A 17,923-nucleotide genomic window follows, 5' to 3' on the forward strand; every position below is an offset into this window, starting at 1 on the left:
AGGACTCTATGCAGGCCAGTCAAGTTCATCCACACCAGACTCTGTCATCCATGTCTTTATGGACCTTGCTTTGTGCACTGGTGCACAGTCATTTTGGAAGAAGAAGGGGCCCGCTCCAAACTGTTCCCACAACGTTGGGAGCATGGAATTGTCCAAAATCTTTTGGTATCCTGGAGCATTCAAAGTTCCTTTCACTGGAACTAAGGGGCCAAGCCCAACTCCTGAAGAAGAAAAAAACCACACCATAATTCCTCCTCCACCAAATTTCATACTCGGCACAATGCAGTCCGAAATGTACCGTTCTCCTGGCAACCTCCAAACCCAGACTCGTCCATTAGATTGCCAGATGGAAAAGCATGATTCATCACTCCAGAGAACGCGTCTCCACTGCTCTAGAGTCCAGTGGCGACGTGCTTTACACCACTGCATCTGACGCTTTGCATTGGACTTGGTGACGTATGGTTTAGATGCAGCTGCTCGGCCATGGAAACCCATTCCATTAAGCTCTCTGCGTACCGTACGTGGGCTAATTGGAAGGTCACATGAAGTTTGGAGCTTTGTAGCAACTGACTGTGCAGAAAGTGTGCGACCTCTTTGCACTTTGCGCTTTAGCATCCGCTGACCCCTCTATGTCAGTCTACGTGACTTACTACTTTGTGACAGAGTTGCTGTTGTTCCCAAACTCTTCTATTTTCTTATAATAAAGCCGACAGTTGACTTTGGAACATTTAGGAGCGAGGAAATTTTGCAACTGGATTTGTTGCACAGGTGGCATCCTATGACAGTTCCACGCTGGAAATCACTGAGCGCCTCAGAGCGGCCCTTTCTTTCACAAATGTTTGTAAAAACAGTCTCCATGCCTAAGTGCTTGATTTTATACACCTGTGGCCAGGCCAAGTGATTAGGACACCTGATTCTGATTATTTGGATGGGTGGCCAAATACTTATGGTAATATAGGGAATCGTGTTCCTCGCATCAATAGGAAACAAAGGACGAAACAAATATTTAGTACTGTCACCCTCTAAGGACAGTGCATTAGGAATGAAAAAAATTCTGACCAAAAAATAGGTCAGATTGTTTTTACCAAGAAAGATACATTTCTATGGCAACAAAAAAGCTGCATCTCAGAAGGATATTGTTTGAACTACTTCTTGAACACTTTCAAAAAACATGCCCCTATATACTTTATGGTACAATTTGGTCACATACTGTAATTTACTGTATATTTAATGGCATTGTTAAAAAGTTTGAATAGGTAAGTACCACAGCATCAATGGTAAAATGAAGCATATTCCACACGTCCATAGGAACAATCCCTTCACATGAGACCATTGAACTGTCATCCCGACTGAGGAGTGGATACAATAATGGAGGAAGTACACCTTTGATGGTATAACAATTAAAAAGGAAGCAGGATTGAGGACTTCATTGATGCAGGCCAGACCTTTTACAGCAAGCTCAAACAGCACAATACAATCAAAAAAATCTTAAATCTGTTTTGAAGTCACTTCCTGCTATCCGGTACACTCAAGAGCCTTAAAGTTGTCAACTGGGAAAAGCAGTGCTTATAGCAAGTCTTTGCAAGCCTGTTTCCAAGGCATTCATGTGCAGTTGTAAACACTAACAAAAACTGCACGACTACACATTTTTCTTGAGTGTTTTCACCAAAACATCTTTATTTTCTCATATTCTCCATACACGATCATACTGCAAATCAATTAGCAACCTGAGAAAATATCTCAATTTTCCGCTGAGGTTAAAATGCACAAATTAACTTTAATGTTTCAAATTGCCAGGAGGATGGGAACTGTTTTTTTTAGTCTTGCAGGTAAAATATAAAAATCGCTTTCACTTCAAAATCCATTTGGGTCTTGTGGTAAACTGTGTGGGAGCCCTCACTATGAAGTAGTCGCAAAAACAAAAACCATGAAGAAAAATGAAGTGCACACGTTAACAGTGCACTTGAGTGCATGGTAGGTCATTAATTATATATCAATGGGACTCATAAAAACAGAATAAATGTACATTTCTTTTTTGCGTTTCACACAGGCAAAAACAGTTCACTTCCAAAATCTTTGTCCTGCATGAGGAGTCATACCCACAACATTGTCTCTGACAGAGGCTTCCCTCCTCCTATGGCCTCCACCTGTTTTCTGTTTGGATCCCTGATGGAAAAAAAACCCCAAAAAACAGGAGCCACTGGCCCAGCAGAAATGCATTGGACCTCACATCTCACTTACCAGGCTCTTTTTAATTTTTTTTTAGATGCACCTGGGCTGTCTACCCTACGTCAGAGAGAAACAGGTGCACCATCCTTTCTGATGCCTGGGAGCTCGAGACGGCTCAAAAAGTGGTAGGGACGGATGAGAAGAAATCTTCTCTACGAGTTGTCTGTGGCGTTATCGTTAATGGTGGAGCTAGAGGATTGAGGGGTGGAGGAGGACGAGGAGGATGACGAGGAAGAAGAGGAGGTAAAGTTCATCCCTGATAGTTCTGGAGGGTTGGTGGCCGTGTTTTGTCCACTCAAGCTTTTCCTGCACACTGGACACGTGTCATGCTGGGGAGGAAGAACATACAATAAAACTTCTAAATTCTGGAAAGTGAAAAAAAAAAAAACATCCAGTCAAACGTCACATACAACTTGTGAAGGATGAGAGCCTTACTTATGTTTCGCTTTTCATTTAGCTATTTAGCATGATGCCACCAGATGAAATATTGGTCTGATGCTAACCACAGAACCTCTAACATAAATTGCAATATCACAACATTTTAGAGCCTTGCCTAGCTGCTCAGTGTGATATGGTTACAGCAACAACTTGGTTACAGCAACAACATTTTAGAGCCTTGCCTAAATATGGTTACAGCAACAACTTGACACCAGTGACAGACTTAAAATTTAATGAGTAACCATTAGCATGTAACTTGCTGAGGGCGGCACGTCTTCATACAGCTTGAGCGGTGGCGGGGATAGAGGGCTGGAGCCGACCCCTCGACCTAAAATACCAGAGTAGGTGTGGTCAGGGAAGCAACCCACAACATTCATTTGTTTTGGCCAAGAGAAGAACCCGTATTTGCTCTGTAGACAACTTGAGACTTGCGGAGTACTTTATTAAAAGCAGCTTGCTAGTGTCCTGCTGGGATCTAATATCATTTTAAAATCTGAAATGAGGAGAAAAGTCTCACAATATTTAAAGGCCTACTGAAATGCGATTTTCTTATTCAAACGGGGATAGCAGGTCCATTCTATGTGTCATACTTGATCATTTCGTGATATTGCCATATTTTTGCTGAAAGGATTTAGTAGAGAACATCGACGATAAAGTTCGCAACTTTTGGTCGCTGATAAAAAAGCCTTGCCTGTACTGGAAGTAGTAGACGATATGCGCGTGACGTCACAGGTTGTGGAGCTCCTCACATCCGCACATTGTTTACAATCATGGCCACCAGCAGCGAGAGCAATTCGGACCGAGAAAGCGACGATTTCCCCATTAATTTGAAAAGATTTGTGGATGAGGAAAGTAAGAGTGAAGGACTGAAGGCAGTGGGAGCGATTCAGATTGGGAAGATGCTGTGAGAGGCGGGTGGGACCTGATATTCAGCTGGGAATGACTAAAACAGTAAATAAACACAAGACATATATACAGTACACTCTATAAGCCACAACACAACCAGGCTTATATTTAATATGCCACAAATTAATCCCACATAACAAACACCTCCCCCCCGTCCAATACAACTCAAACACCTGCACAACACACTCAATCCCACAGCCCAAAGTACCGTTCACCTCCCCAAAGTTCATACAGCACGTATATTTCCCCAAAGTCCCCAAAGTTACGTACGTGACATGCACATAGCGGCACGCACGTACGGGCAAGCGATCAAATGTTTGGAAGCCGCAGCTGCATGCGTACTCACGGTACCGCGTCTGCGCATCCAACTCAAAGTCCTCCTGGTAAGAGTCTCTGTTGTCCCAGTTCTCCACAGGCCAATGGTAAAGCTTGACTGTCATCTTTCGGGAATGTAAACAATGAAACACCGGCTGTTTTTGTGTTGCTGCAGCCGCCCGCAATACACCGCTTCCCACCTACAGCTTTCTTCTTAGCTGTCTCCATTGTTCATTGAACAAATTGCAAAAGATTCACCAACACAGATGTCCAGAATACTGTGGAATTTTGCGATGAAAACAGACGACTTAATAGCTGGCCACCATGCTCTCCCAAAATGTCCTCCACAATCCGTGATGTCACGCGCAGACGTCATCATACCGAGACGTTTTCAGCAGGATATTTCGCGCAAAATTTAAAATTGCACTTTAGTAAGCTAACTCGGCCGTATTGGCATGTGTTGCAATGTTAAGATTTCATCATTGATATATAAACTATCAGACTGCATGGTCGGTAGTAGTAGGTTTCAGTAGGCCTTTAAAGATATCGTGTGATAAATAGTTTTTAGTATCAACATGTCAGCTGTTTTTCTTATGATTGTGCCTAATTGCTCAATTTCTTTTAACTTTTATTGCTGTTATTTTGGTTGAATTTATTTCTAAAATGCTCCATGGGTCAAGAAAAAAATGAAACGCAACCACAATTAGGACACCCCAGCTTTTATAGGTCTTAGTTGGGGTGAGGAAGTGATGTCAACTCAATGAACAAGCACAACTCTCGATGACCTTCAGATTTTGACCCCAAATGGAAGGAGAAAGTGTTTTCCTGGGTGGTCTGTATGCTCTCTTAGTGAGTTGTATGAAAAACAGGAAATAATCTAAAAAATGCAGACCAATCACAGCCTTTGAATATTACAGTGAGGTGGAACACAAACAGTTCAGTTATTTTTTATGTGTACGTGGTGTTCTACCTGCTCCAACCAGGGTACAATGCAATCGTTGTGGAACATGTGATTGCACGGTAGCTGCCTCACATTTTCTTCCACACTGTAATCTTCTTTACACACTGGACATTCCAGTCCTGAAGCTGGAAGACAGGCCACATATGGAATATAACAACAACTTAAAGAAATAATAGTCCACTATAAGAAATATTTCTGCTGACCAAGGTGTTTTGTAAACACAGTAAGCGAATTTTCCTTCAGCTTGACAAAATGTTCCTTGTACGCCTGATATTGCAGTCACTTATCAACAACTCATTCATTTAAATATTATTAGCATGTAATACTTTTTTGTCTACAACAACAACATATCAATGGAAATACCGCTCTAACTTACCCACTTGGTCCTCCGTAATGTGGACTGAAGGCAGATTTTTTATTTTATCTCTATCAGCAGGTGGAGGACCCGTGTTCTCAAATTGGTTTAATAACTAAAATTGAAGAGAGTACACGAGTCATTACATCACATATGGGCTCATAATATAGCTGAAACGTGTGAGTGAATGAGTAAAATACCTGTGTTATAATAGCATCTAACCCATTAGCCCCCCACGCATAATCCATTGGATTTGAATGAAGAACGCCCCTGTAAAAGAAAAAATATTAAACAAATGAGGCAATGACATACATTTTCTTGGTGCTACTAGGGATGGACATGATGAAACATTTAAAATATCATGGTTTTAAATGATTAGGAATTCTGTTAATCAAGTTGAATTTCATCAAGTCACAAATATACTGTATACACTACACCAGCACAGCGTTGAATTGATTTAGGGCAAACAAGTGTTCAGCATTAAAGGCCTGCTATGACAATCAAAACAGAGTACCGGAAGTAAACCGGAAGAGAGTAATTTTGAGGTACTGCCATGTTTGCTGTAAATTTTACAATAACAAACTTAGGTATGCACGATAATGGAAATTTGAACCAATACTGATAACAAATAATTTTTCAGACCTTTACAACCGATAATCAATAACGAAAACCAATACTTTATGCATATATATTTACACAAAATGTTGTGATATGAAATTAATTGAACAGTTTACACTTTTGCCGAATATGTATACACTCTTAAAAAATATATACCGTATTTTTCAGACTATAAGTCGATGTTTTTTTCATAGTTTGGCTGTGGGTGCGATGTATACTCCTGAGCGACTTATGTGTGAAATTATTAACACATTATCGTAAAATATCAAATAATATTATTCATCTCATTCGCGTGAGCGACGAAGAAAACGTCCGCAATCGTCACACACACATCAGCAATCATCACTCACACGCCAACCAATAAGAATTCGGCGGGGGAGTGTCATGGCAGAAGTGCATTGTGGGTCATGATATGCTAACTGCTATATGCTATACGCTACTGCCGGAACTATTAAAATGGATCACATCAACATTGGCGGTAACTTATAAAAACTGAGAAGGACTGAACTAAAATGGCACCGAAAAGGAAATCATATACTGCAGATTACAAGCTGGAGTGAAAATATGCTGCAGAGAACAGCAATCGAGCAGCAGAAAGAAAGGACGCTAGCGGGGCGCATACCAGAGGCAACACCGAGGAAGAAGATTTCATCGGATTTAGCGATCGGGAGTGACAGATTTGGTAAACGTATAGCATGTTCTATATGTTATAGTTATTTGAATGACTCTTACCATAATGTGTTGTGTTAGCATACCAGGCACGTTATCAGTTGGTTATTTGTGCGTCATATGGCGTACACTTATTCAGCCTGTTGTTCACTATTCTTTATTTATTTTAAATTGCCTTTCAAATGTCTATTCTTTGTGTTGGATTTTATCAAATAAATTTCCCCCAAAAATGCGACTTATACTCCAGTGCGACATATATATGTTTTTTTCCCTTCTTTATTGTGCATTTTCGGCCGGTGCGACGTATACTCCGGAGCGACTTATAGTCCGAAAAATACGGTACAAATGTATTGTAGAGATAAGGATAATGTCAAGTGATATTTCGTTCCTTAATTAGCTATAATGTGGGCTCTAGACCGAGGATGTCGTTGTGGCTTGTGCAGCCCTTTGAGACACTTGTGATTTAGGGCTATATAAATAAACAATGATTGATTGATTGATTGATAATCAGAGTACAAATACACTTCCTACTATAATTCTGACCCATGCAAACAATTGGAATTATTGCGGCGAGCAAAAAAATAAAAAAAATAAATTATATATATATATATATATATATATATATATTTACCGTATTTTCCGCACTATAAGGCGCACCTAAAAATCACAATTTTTCTCAAAAGCTGACAGTGCGCCTTATAACCCGGTGCGCTTTATTACGATTCATTTTCATAAAGTTTCGATCTCGCAACTTCGGTAAACAGCCGCCATCTTTTTTCCCGGTAGAACAGGAAGCGCTTCTTCTTCTACGCAAGCAACCGCCAAGGAAAGCACCCGCCCCCATAGAACAGGAAGCGCTTCTTCTTCTACTGTAAGCAACCACTCGCCCCCGGAAGAAGAAGAAAAAACGCGCGGATATCACCGTACGTTTCATTTCCTGTTTACATCTGTAAAGACCACAAAATGGCTCCTACTAAGCGACAAGGATCCGGTTCATAAAAAGACGCAATCTCTCCATCCGCACACGGATTACTACCGTATTTCACAGCAACTGATATTCCTGTGAACCGCACTGTGGAACGGGAGCACGTACGGTGAATATTCGCACCACAGGGAATGAGAAGTCATCCTTCACTGTGGTTCTAGCTTGCCATGCTAACTTCCACCCATGGTGATATTCAAAAGGAAGACCTTGCCAAAAGAGACCTTTCCAGCCGGCGTCATCATAAAAGCTAACTCGAAGGGATGGATGGATGAAGAAAAGATGAGCGAGTGGTTAAGGGAAGTTTACGCGAAGAGGCCGGGTGGCTTTTTTCACACAGCTCCGAAGGCGAACACACCTTCACTAAGACGGGCAGACAGCGCCGGACGACATACGCCAACATTTGCCAGTGGATCGTAAATGCCTGGGCAGATATTTCGGTCACAACTGTGGTCCGAGCTTTCCGGAAGGCAGGATTCACAGAACTGCTGCACAACAACAGCGACACTGAATCCGATGACTTCGACGAGACGGAGCCGGCCATTTTTGGATCCCACGCTTGCGCAACTTTTCAATTCGGACACCGAAGACGAAGAATTCGAAGGATTTACGAATGAAGAATAACTTCAGAAGGTGAGCGCTATGTTTATTTTGTGTGTTGTGACATTAACGTTCGAGCAACGTTATGTTGCTATTGCTCTACACCATTTTGAATTTTACTATGTTTGTGATTGCACATTTGCGTACATTTTGGGACAGAGTTGTTAGAACGCTGGTTTTCAATATATTATTAAAGTTTGACTGAACTATCTGACTGTTTTTTTGACATTCCCTTTAGCGCAGCGTAGGCGCGGCTTATAATCCGGGGCGGCTTATTGGTGGACAAAGTTATGAAATATGTAATTCATTGAAGGTGCGGCTAATAATCCGGTGCGCCTTATAGTGCGGAAAATACGGTATATATATATATATATATACGTATATTGAGATATCATTTTTTCAATTATTTGATTAATAGACAACAAGCAACTCAAACATTTGAATACGATTTCATAAAATGAAAAAACACAAAAATCTCCCCAACAATATGCGGTACATAAATGACTCCAACAGATCTAAGCCAATAAGATTCTGCATAGTAATATGCAACAAAACGAAAACAAGTCGGGTCAGATCTCTTGTTGATTGACAAAAAATGTAATAAATACAATTATATTTATCCCAAACAATAACAAAGCAATTAAATAGTGCATAAAGAAATCATGGTTCAAAAGATAAGTGCATTTTTTCTACAAAGAAATCATAAAAATATATCTAACCAATACCCGAGCCTCCAGATGAACCATTAAGTTAAACACGCAATTACTAATTTTGTCAAGTTTTTTCGCCTGGGGTATTTTCTTTTGAACCTTTGCCAATTATCAAACACTTTCTAATTAGTCTTGTGGCTTTACGTTTGCTGCGGTCGCCGCTATTAATGCTACATCTAAGTTAGCAGCACAAGTGGCTTCATACTGTTTCCGTAAGTCTTTGCGATGGAGAATTTTGAGGTGACAGATTTTATGGTGTTAAAAAGTCGTCTTTAACCCTCCCCGTTTAATTTCTGCAGAACACGTTTTCCAAACTACAAGTGAAATGTCTTCTTCCGACATGCTAAAGAAAGGCCACACTGATTACTGCCGTGTCATGTTGCTTTTCTTTGTACACAACAGTGCATGCACGCAGTATCATGACATCACAAATATGCAACCATACCGTAGGTGAGGGGAGGGTTGAAGAGCCAGGGAGCTCTAATCGGAATTATCGATGTGACATCATAATTGCCAATATTGGTCAATAATTATCGGCCACAAATAATATTGTGCATCCCTAAAATGTACCAAAATAAATTGAGTGAGGTACGCCAAGATGGTAAATTTAGCACATCAATACATTAGTGCCACCTTCACTTTCAAATTGGATGTTTTCAGCTGCTGAACTGACATGACAGACAGCTATGCTCATAAGTCAAAAATAATGAGCTTTGAACCTCAGGCAACTTCATTAACAAATGTTTTTTGGTTTTCTCCAGTTCAAACACTCACCAGGGTCCAATGCCAATATTCGGCATTGCAGTGGGGGCAATGATTCCATTAACAAGCTGCTGAATTATTCTACAAAACACAATGAGAAATCATCATAAAAGGAAGAGATCCAAAGGAAAACAATTTCAGCCTCATGATTTAGTTTTTGGTTGACTTACCCTTCCAAAGTCGGAACTCCTTCATGCCTGCCTGCCTGCCGCCTCGAACCTTGACGACTTCTCGGTTGCCTGGCGCTATATCGTTGTCGCGATGCATTCTCCCTTTCTCTGCGGTTTTCCGCATCCCGGTTGTCTTCCTCTCGGAGTCCGGCCCCAAAATCAAACGCATCGTCAAAGACACTCAGCGAGAACTGGCCATAGCCCGAAGGGAATGTAAACAAGTGCTGGTCTGGATTCTGCAGGATTAAACATGAATTCATTTGGATGCTGAGGAAGAGCAGCTCCACTTGCAATTTATGGTCAACAAAACTGAGTAGCAGTGTTGACTGTGTTACAATGAAAATGTCACGGGGTATTGGTACAACTGTTTGCACATACAGTAGTAGAACGGTGATAACAGTCTTCCATAGATTAACATAAGAGACTAGTGATGTCGACAGTAACACACAATGTGATGAAGTAAAGAATGAGTTGGGAACCTCAAATGGTTGCTGGTTTTGTGGCCCGCTGGAGATAGTAGGCATGGAGCCATTGTCAGCACTAGACAGGGGACAGAGTATCGACGAGTTATGTGTTGACTTTTTTTTTTTTTTTTTTTTTGCGTTTGCCTTACGGCCTTAATTGTTTATATTCGGTTATTATGTCACAGCATGTGAACAACATCAAATGTATCCTTATTAATTCCCAACTAGAACATGTTACCACAGTGAAACCAAAATAATTGACACTTAGACTTAGAAATATATTATACATTCAAATACATTTGGATGGTGGTACACTATTTACAAAAACAAATAAAATACACACCTTCTTTCTTCCAGCAGCTCCTCAATAAACCCTGACTCACATCTTGGACATGTGTACTCCTGTGGGAGAGAAGGGGAGTCAGTGCGAGTGTCACGATAGGCTTTGCCACTTGTAATAGGGTGTTTTATAGGTGGTTCACTTCTTTTTACACTTACCTGACTGGTAAGACAGACATAAAAATAACTTTCATGTCTTGCCTTTATAAAAAAAATAAGACTACGTTTTTTTATTGTTTGTATTTCCTAATAGTAACAGTAATTGACCTATTTTTACACAACAGGTAAGAATGTTAAAATGCTACTTAAAACATTTATAAATCTATGATGAATGTTGCGATCGATTATTTTCATTGTTTATATTTTGACTTGGCTATCGTTTATTACCTTAACCGCAAAAGATGACCGGGCATTAATTGTAAAAAGCGGATAAAATAAGAGAGGCTTATTTCTGAATACAAAAATAAAAAAGTAAATACAACAACTTATGTTTTTTTACTTTAATAACGATTTGGAGTGCATGAGAAAGTGCCTAATGCAACAGAAACAGAACATGTCGTGATAGCGCTAAAGAGTAAAGTGCTCAGCCAGCATTAATACTGCTAATGAGTTTATTGTTTATTGTCAACGACAGTACAGCAAGTGTAACAAGCGCGGAGTTCACACCAACAGCCAAGTACTTAGTGCATTACTATTTTACAGTACGTACATTGCAGATGAAGTGAAGTGAATTATATTTATATAGCGCTTTTCTCTAGTGACTCAAAGCGCTTTACATAGTGAAACCCAATATCTAAGTTACATTTAAACCAGTGTGGGTGGCACTGGGAGCAGGTGGGTAAAGTGTCTTGCCCAAGGACACAACGGCAGTGACTAGGATGGCAGAAGCGGGGATTGAACCTGAAACCCTCAAGTTGCTGGCACGGTCGCTCTACCAACCGAGCTAGACCGCCCCGTATAGCATGATACCATACTTGATCAGTGTTTCTTAAACAAAGACCCATATTTGAGCCGCGAGGGCCCCCTAGAAGGCCGCCAAAAATATTTTTATATCAACTGGGGTCATAATGGGCTGCAGCGGTACTCAGTTGTATACACTGTTCCACCATTTGTGGCAGTAATGACAATATCAAACATACAGAAAAAGTCTGGAGCTAAAGTCAGAGAGTAGTTTCTTAAAAGGGGCTGTTTGCAACATTTACATAGATGTCTAGAGGGCGCTATCTTTCCAACGTATTTTACACAGTATATTCAGCCCTCTTCCGGCTTCTATGACGTAATAATGTGACTACATAAGTACGTAACACATGCACACGCATTTTCTTTGGGTGTTGTTAGCTACTAATTGCGATTTGGATAATTAGTGTTAGCTGTCATTGAATGTATATTCTATCGTAACAACAACATGACTGCAAATTGTTTGTTGCTTCTCTTGCATACTTGCCAACCCTCCCGGATTTTCCGGGAGACTCCCGAAATTCAGCGCCTCTCCCGAAAACCTCCCGGGACAAATTTTCTCCCAAAAATCTCCCGGAATTCAGGCGGAGCTGGAGGCCACGCCCCCTCCAGCTCCATGCGGACCTGAGTGACGTGTCGACAGCCTGTTTTCACGTCCACTTTCCCACAATATAAACAGCGTGCCTGCCCAATCACGTTATAACTGTAGAATGATCGAGGGCGAGTTCTTGGTTTCTTATGTGGGTTTATTGTTAGGCAGTTTCATTAACGTCCTCCAAGCGCGGTAACAACACACAACAACAGCCGTCACGTTTTCGTCTACCGTAAAGCAGTTCGTCTGCCGTAAACAGCAATGTTGTGACACTCTTAAACAGGACAATACTGCCATCTACTGTACATGCATATGTGACAATAACATCTAGGGCTTTTAGAGAGTGCAGTGCACAACTGCGCACACAACAAGGAAACGAAGCAGAATGCATAATCGGAGAGGGTGTTCAGCATGGTTAGAAAAATAGTGACAGAGAATAGAACAAGGATGGACAATTCAACCCTTAACTCAACAATGAGTAGATGAGTGTTATGTGTGTGAAATTCAAGTATTTCTCTTATTTATTTATATATATATATATATATATATATATATATATATATATATATATATATATATATAGCTAGAATTCACGGAAAGTCAAGTATTTCTTATATATATATATATTTATATATATGAAATACTTGACTTGGTGAATTCTAGCTGTAAATATACTCCTCCCCTCTTAACCACGCCCCCACCCCCACCCCCGACCACGCCCCCCACCCCCCACCCCACCCCCTGAAATCGGAGGTCTCATGGTTGGCAAGTATGTTCTCTTGGACTGCTTTTAGTGATTGTGAAAAATGTAGACCGTTTTAACACAAATGTGTTTTGTTAAACCACTAATGGTAACACAAGCTAACCAATGGTGTGCTTGTTATATTTTTTTGCTTTGAAAAATGTGAGCAAGTTGCAAACAGCCCCTTTAAGCACAAAAATAATGACTTAAGTGGTGAAGCTGTATTTATTTTGATTTGCACTTTAATCTTATTGACACTTTATTTAAGACACATTTATTATTATTTATTATTTAGTTAGAATGTATTTCTCTTAGCACTGCGTAACTGTATGTACATTTGTCATTAGTTTTTATTAGTCCCTTTTTTGTAATATACTTGATTAGTATTTATTTTAGTAATAAGCCTGACCTAAGCCTTGATAATATTTTTTGTGATTAACAATTCTTTAATATCATTTGAAAAGGTTTATTCCGTTAAACCGTAGGTAGTTTCGATGTAATTATTGAAAATGGTTAAAATCAAAATTAAGATTACTAATTCAGTGTTAATATTTGAGTGTGCTCTGGGCCCCTCTGTAGTGGAAAAACTGAGCCCCGAGGTCAAAAAGGTTGTAAATAAAGCTGCTAGGTGCTCGCTACACAAGCTTCTTCAGATGCAGCTACACTAAATATTGGCTACAGCCACAGGTGTTGACACATTTGTCGATCATCAACACTATGGTCAAAACAGTACAAGGTGAACAAGACTGCTAAAACAAAGTCCAGCTAAGAAGCAGCTTTCTGTGGTGGAATCATTTACACAAGGTACGATGAAACCATGTACCGTATTTTCCACACTATAAGGCGCACCTAAAAACCTTCAATTTTCTCAAAAGCTGACAGTGCGCCTTATAATCCGGTGCGCCTTATATATGGACCAATATTGAGCCACAACAAACCTGAACTTCATTTTCATAAAGTTTAGGTCTCGCAACTACAGTAAACAGCCGCCAACTTCATTTTCCCCCGTAAGCAGCCGCCAACTTCATTTCCCCCCGTAGAAGAAGCGCTTCTAACCCAAAAATGGCTCCTATTAAGAGACATGCTTACGACGCAGAGTATAAACTTAAGACGATCAGTCACGCAGTACAACACGGGAATAGAGCAGCAGCGAGAGAATTTAACATAAACGAATCAATGGTGTTTAATTCGGACACTGAAGAAGAAGAATTTGAGGGATTTGTGGATGAGGAATAACTTCATAAAGTGAGCTTTACATGTTTATTTTGTGTGTTGTGTTGTGTGACATTAACGTTTGAACAACATTGAGTTATTGATATATTGTTATTGCTCTGCACTATTTCGAGTGTTATTATATTGTGATTGCACGTTTGATTTACCGTAACAGTATCACTGTTTTTTACGTGTTTATTGAATCAGGGAAAAGTTCCCCTCCACTATGTGATATAAATGTTGCACTACATGTTATACCTTGCTGTTGTTAAAAGATAAACAAAACACCACGTCACTGACTTTTCCTCAAGGAAAATAATAAAACAGCTGTTTATTTATTTTGGGAGTGAACAGAGTTGTTAGAACGCTGGTTTGTAATCTATTAATAAAGTTTGACTGACCTATCTGACTGTTTTGTTGACATTCCCTTTAGTGCAGCTCCATCTAATGGATGCATAGGTGCGCCTTATAATCCGGTGCGCCTTATATATGAACAAAGTTTTTAAATATGCCATTCATTGAAGGTGCGCCTTATAATCCTTATAGTGCGGAAAATACGGTACAATGAGAAAGACGAACAACGCACGGAGCGATCACTAAAGCAGTTCTTGTGTAATTTTAACACATTTAATCATCGATATAGTGATATATTAAATGTGCAAATGAAGTATACATTGTCTTTAACATCAGTACACATTAACCAAGGAGCCCAGAATACGTCATGGAAAATCCTGCGTTTATCCACTTACTAAAACTATAGTCATCTCAATGTTTTACTAGTTCATTTATTCGCATACTATGTACAATACTACATTTTTATTTACAGAATTATGTTATCAAAGACAGAAGTCTGCATTTTATTTATGTGATTTGTATTACTATTTATTGATTATTAGTATCTTTGATTTAGTGGAGTTTATTTCTATGCAATGCTACATTTTTATTCACAGAAGTATTTTTTCCAAGACAAGTTTTAAGTTTGCGCATTGTTGTACACATATTATGTATATATTCGTATATATGTCAGATTTTTTATCGCTATATTAGTCTATTTATACCTGCATTGTCCTTTCCATCATTGTAACTGAGCTACTGTGTTGAACAATTTCCCATGTGGATCATTAAAGTTTGTCTAAGTCTAAGTCTAAGTCTAATCGCAATGTTGGAGATTATTATTTATTTAGAGCTCGGCAGAGTAATCGTTTAATACTCTTCCATATCAGTAGGTGGCAGCAGGTAGCTAATTGCTTTGTCATGATCAATATATGCTGGAGGCAGCGTGCAGGTCAAAAAGGTATCCAATGCTTAAACCAAAAAAAAAACAAGGCGAATGCCGCTCAGAAAAGGTATTGAAGCTTAGGGATGGCTATGCAGAAGAAACTAAAACTGAACTGGCTGATTGGCAACACTAAATTGGCCCTAGTGTGTGAATGTGAGTGTGAATAATGTCTGTCTATCTGTGTTGGCCCTGTGATGAGGTGACGACTTGTCCAGGGTGTACCCCGCCTTCTGCCCGATTGTAGCTGAGATAGGCTCCAGCACCCCCCGCGACCCCGAAGGTAATAAGCTGTAGAAAATGGATGGATGGATGGCTACAAAGTAAACAAAAACAGAATGCTGGACAACAGCAAAGACTTATAGCGCGTGGAGCAAAGACGGCGTCCACAAAGTACGTCTGTACATGACATGACAATCAACAATGTCCATTGTCCACACATAAAAAGGATAGCATCCACAGAACTGAAATAGTCTTGATTGCTAAAACAAAGAGATGAAACTGCAACAGGAAAATACCCACAAAACAGGAAAAGCCACCAAAATAGGAGCGCAAGACAAGAACTAAAACACTACACACAGGAAAACAGCAAAAAAAAACTCCAAACAAGTCACAGCATGATGTGACAGTACTTTGAGACAAGAGCTATATTGATGAATGCTTGGTTATGGTTTGAATTCATATCCAACAATTGCCAGAACAACTTTTTACTGTCAATATCAGCTGCTGAGTTTAATTTTGTTATGTTTTCTGCTGGTGGTGTGCCTCCGCATTTTTTCAATGAAAAAAAACGTGCCTCGCCTCAGAAAAGGTTGAAAAACACTGCAGTAGAGAACATGGAGTGATTTTTGGTCTAGAACATATTTTTCTTTATTCATTATTGACGAGTTTCTTGCTACTTCATTTACTTTATGTTGTATATTCTTTACATGAGATTCCCACTTCAATTTATCATCAATCATAATACCTAGAAATGCGGTTTAATTTTACTCTTTCAATTTATATTCCGTCTATTTGTATGTTTGTTTTAACAATAAAGAGTAGGGGCTTAAGCATAGTTGATACCGGCAGAGCTTTAAATCAAAAGCCAGCGAAAACTGCCTATATTAGTTGAACGGCAGACGTGACAAATGCATTATCTTAATGTAAATCGTGTCATGACATGGCCGTTTTTACGCGCAATACGTCATTAGAAGCAACATTTAGCTATCTCGTTAGCGTGCTAGTTAGCCGCATATTAGCATCTGTAGTAAACGGTACCTCCTCCAGCTAACACCGTTAGCATGCTATCATTCGGCCCCCAATTTCCAAAATGAACCTCTTAAAAACGTCACAAAGTGTGTTTGATTGTCTTTGCCCCCACACAATGACGAGAGTACTTACGGGAAGGCGAGGGCTAATTTCTGCGGAGCATCTGTGACAGAAGAACCGGCTAGGCCATGGATGAGCTTCAGCCATCTTTAGCCTCTGAGGCGCAGAGGTAGGGGCAAGTATGGAGCACGGCAGGGGACAATGTTTTCCTGACAAAATTACCACAAAACAGTGAATAATAACATATTCTTGCTTATAATTGCGAAACAATTATTCTCACAAATGTATTGTGAATACGCGTATTGACTTTTAACAGGGGCATATACAATCCTCGGGCTCGAATCTGACTATTACATAATGGAAACTAATGACATGCGTTTGTTTGTATTTTAATATACAACACGTTTAATTAATTAACTTTCAAGTGGTGTTCAATTAATTACAATGTAATCATTTATATAGTCAATGTAAAAAAATGTCAGCTTTGATGTAATGGCATATGAGTTGTTGTACACAATGTCGGCACAAGATGGCGCTTTGGTGCATCAATAAAGTTTAGTTTTGTCCTCTTGCAGCTTACAAAATGATACCAGTGGTGTGCCGTCAGGGCCAGCAAGCCTAACATAACCGCAAATCATGATTATAATTAAATATAAAAGTATTTTCTAATATACTTTCCCTAAATATCCAAAAGTATTCATATTCTCTTCATAGGTGGACAATAAGCTGGACTGGACTGTTAACACGGACGGACCACTTGTACAGGAAAGGACAGAGCAGACTGTACTTCCTGAGGAGGCTGCAATCCTTCAACATCTGTAAAAAACTCTTGTGGCTGTACTACCAGTCTGTGGTTGCCAGTGTTCTGTACTACATCGTAGTGTGCTGGGGGGCAGTACATCTAAGAAGGACAGCTCCAGACTGGAGAAACTGATCAGACGGGCCGGTTCTACGATAGGAATAAAACTGGACTCACTGGTGACGGTGGCAGAGAAGAGGACTGTGGAAAAACTAGTGAGCATCCTGGATGATGCCAGTCACCCTCTGCATACCGTTATCAGTAGCCAGAGGAGCCTGTTCAGTGCTAGACTGCTTCATCCCAAGTGCAGGACTAATAGTGTAAAAAACTCCTTTGTCCCACACGCCATTAGACTGTACAACTCCTCTCTGGGGGGAGGGGGTACTAGGATGACGGGGGATGCAAAACAATAACAGTGCAATACTTTTTCATAACATGGTCACTACTGCCTAGTTTCTCTTGTTATATTCTTATTTTACTGTTATATTTTTATTCTCATTGTTGCTTTTTATTTTT

General features: G+C 39.8%; 1 protein-coding gene across 1 annotated transcript; it reads right to left on the reverse strand.

Annotated features, from left to right (window-relative positions):
* Nucleotides 1–1,630: 1,630 nt before the first annotated feature.
* Nucleotides 1,631–16,964, reverse strand: rnf126 (ring finger protein 126). Its single transcript, XM_061977804.1, has 9 exons — nt 16,681–16,964; nt 10,523–10,581; nt 10,195–10,255; nt 9,716–9,951; nt 9,558–9,626; nt 5,405–5,474; nt 5,226–5,319; nt 4,859–4,974; nt 1,631–2,558 (listed from the first exon to the last, which is right to left on the reverse strand). Exons 1-9 carry the CDS (start codon nt 16,753–16,755, stop codon nt 2,382–2,384), a joined length of 957 nt encoding a protein of 318 aa, XP_061833788.1. The 5' UTR covers nt 16,756–16,964; the 3' UTR covers nt 1,631–2,381.
* Nucleotides 16,965–17,923: the final 959 nt, after the last annotated feature.

Source organism: Nerophis lumbriciformis, linkage group LG18, assembly GCF_033978685.3.
Source record: "Nerophis lumbriciformis linkage group LG18, RoL_Nlum_v2.1, whole genome shotgun sequence".
Taxonomy (NCBI): Eukaryota; Metazoa; Chordata; class Actinopteri; order Syngnathiformes; family Syngnathidae; genus Nerophis; species Nerophis lumbriciformis.

What these genes read in the sequence shown, in the direction of transcription:
- rnf126 (XM_061977804.1), bottom strand. Translation starts at nt 16,755, where the DNA reads ATGGCTGAAGCTCATCCATGGCCTAGCCGGTTCTTCTGTCACAGATGC. An exon ending in GAGCTGCTGGAAGAAAGAAG is followed by an intron (nt 10,256 to 10,522) that starts GTGTGTATTTTA and finishes TCCCCTGTCTAG; the next exon opens with TGCTGACAATGGCTCCATGC. An exon ending in TTGTACCCTGGTTGGAGCAG is followed by an intron (nt 2,559 to 4,858) that starts GTAGAACACCAC and finishes CTTCCTCCCCAG; the next exon opens with CATGACACGTGTCCAGTGTG.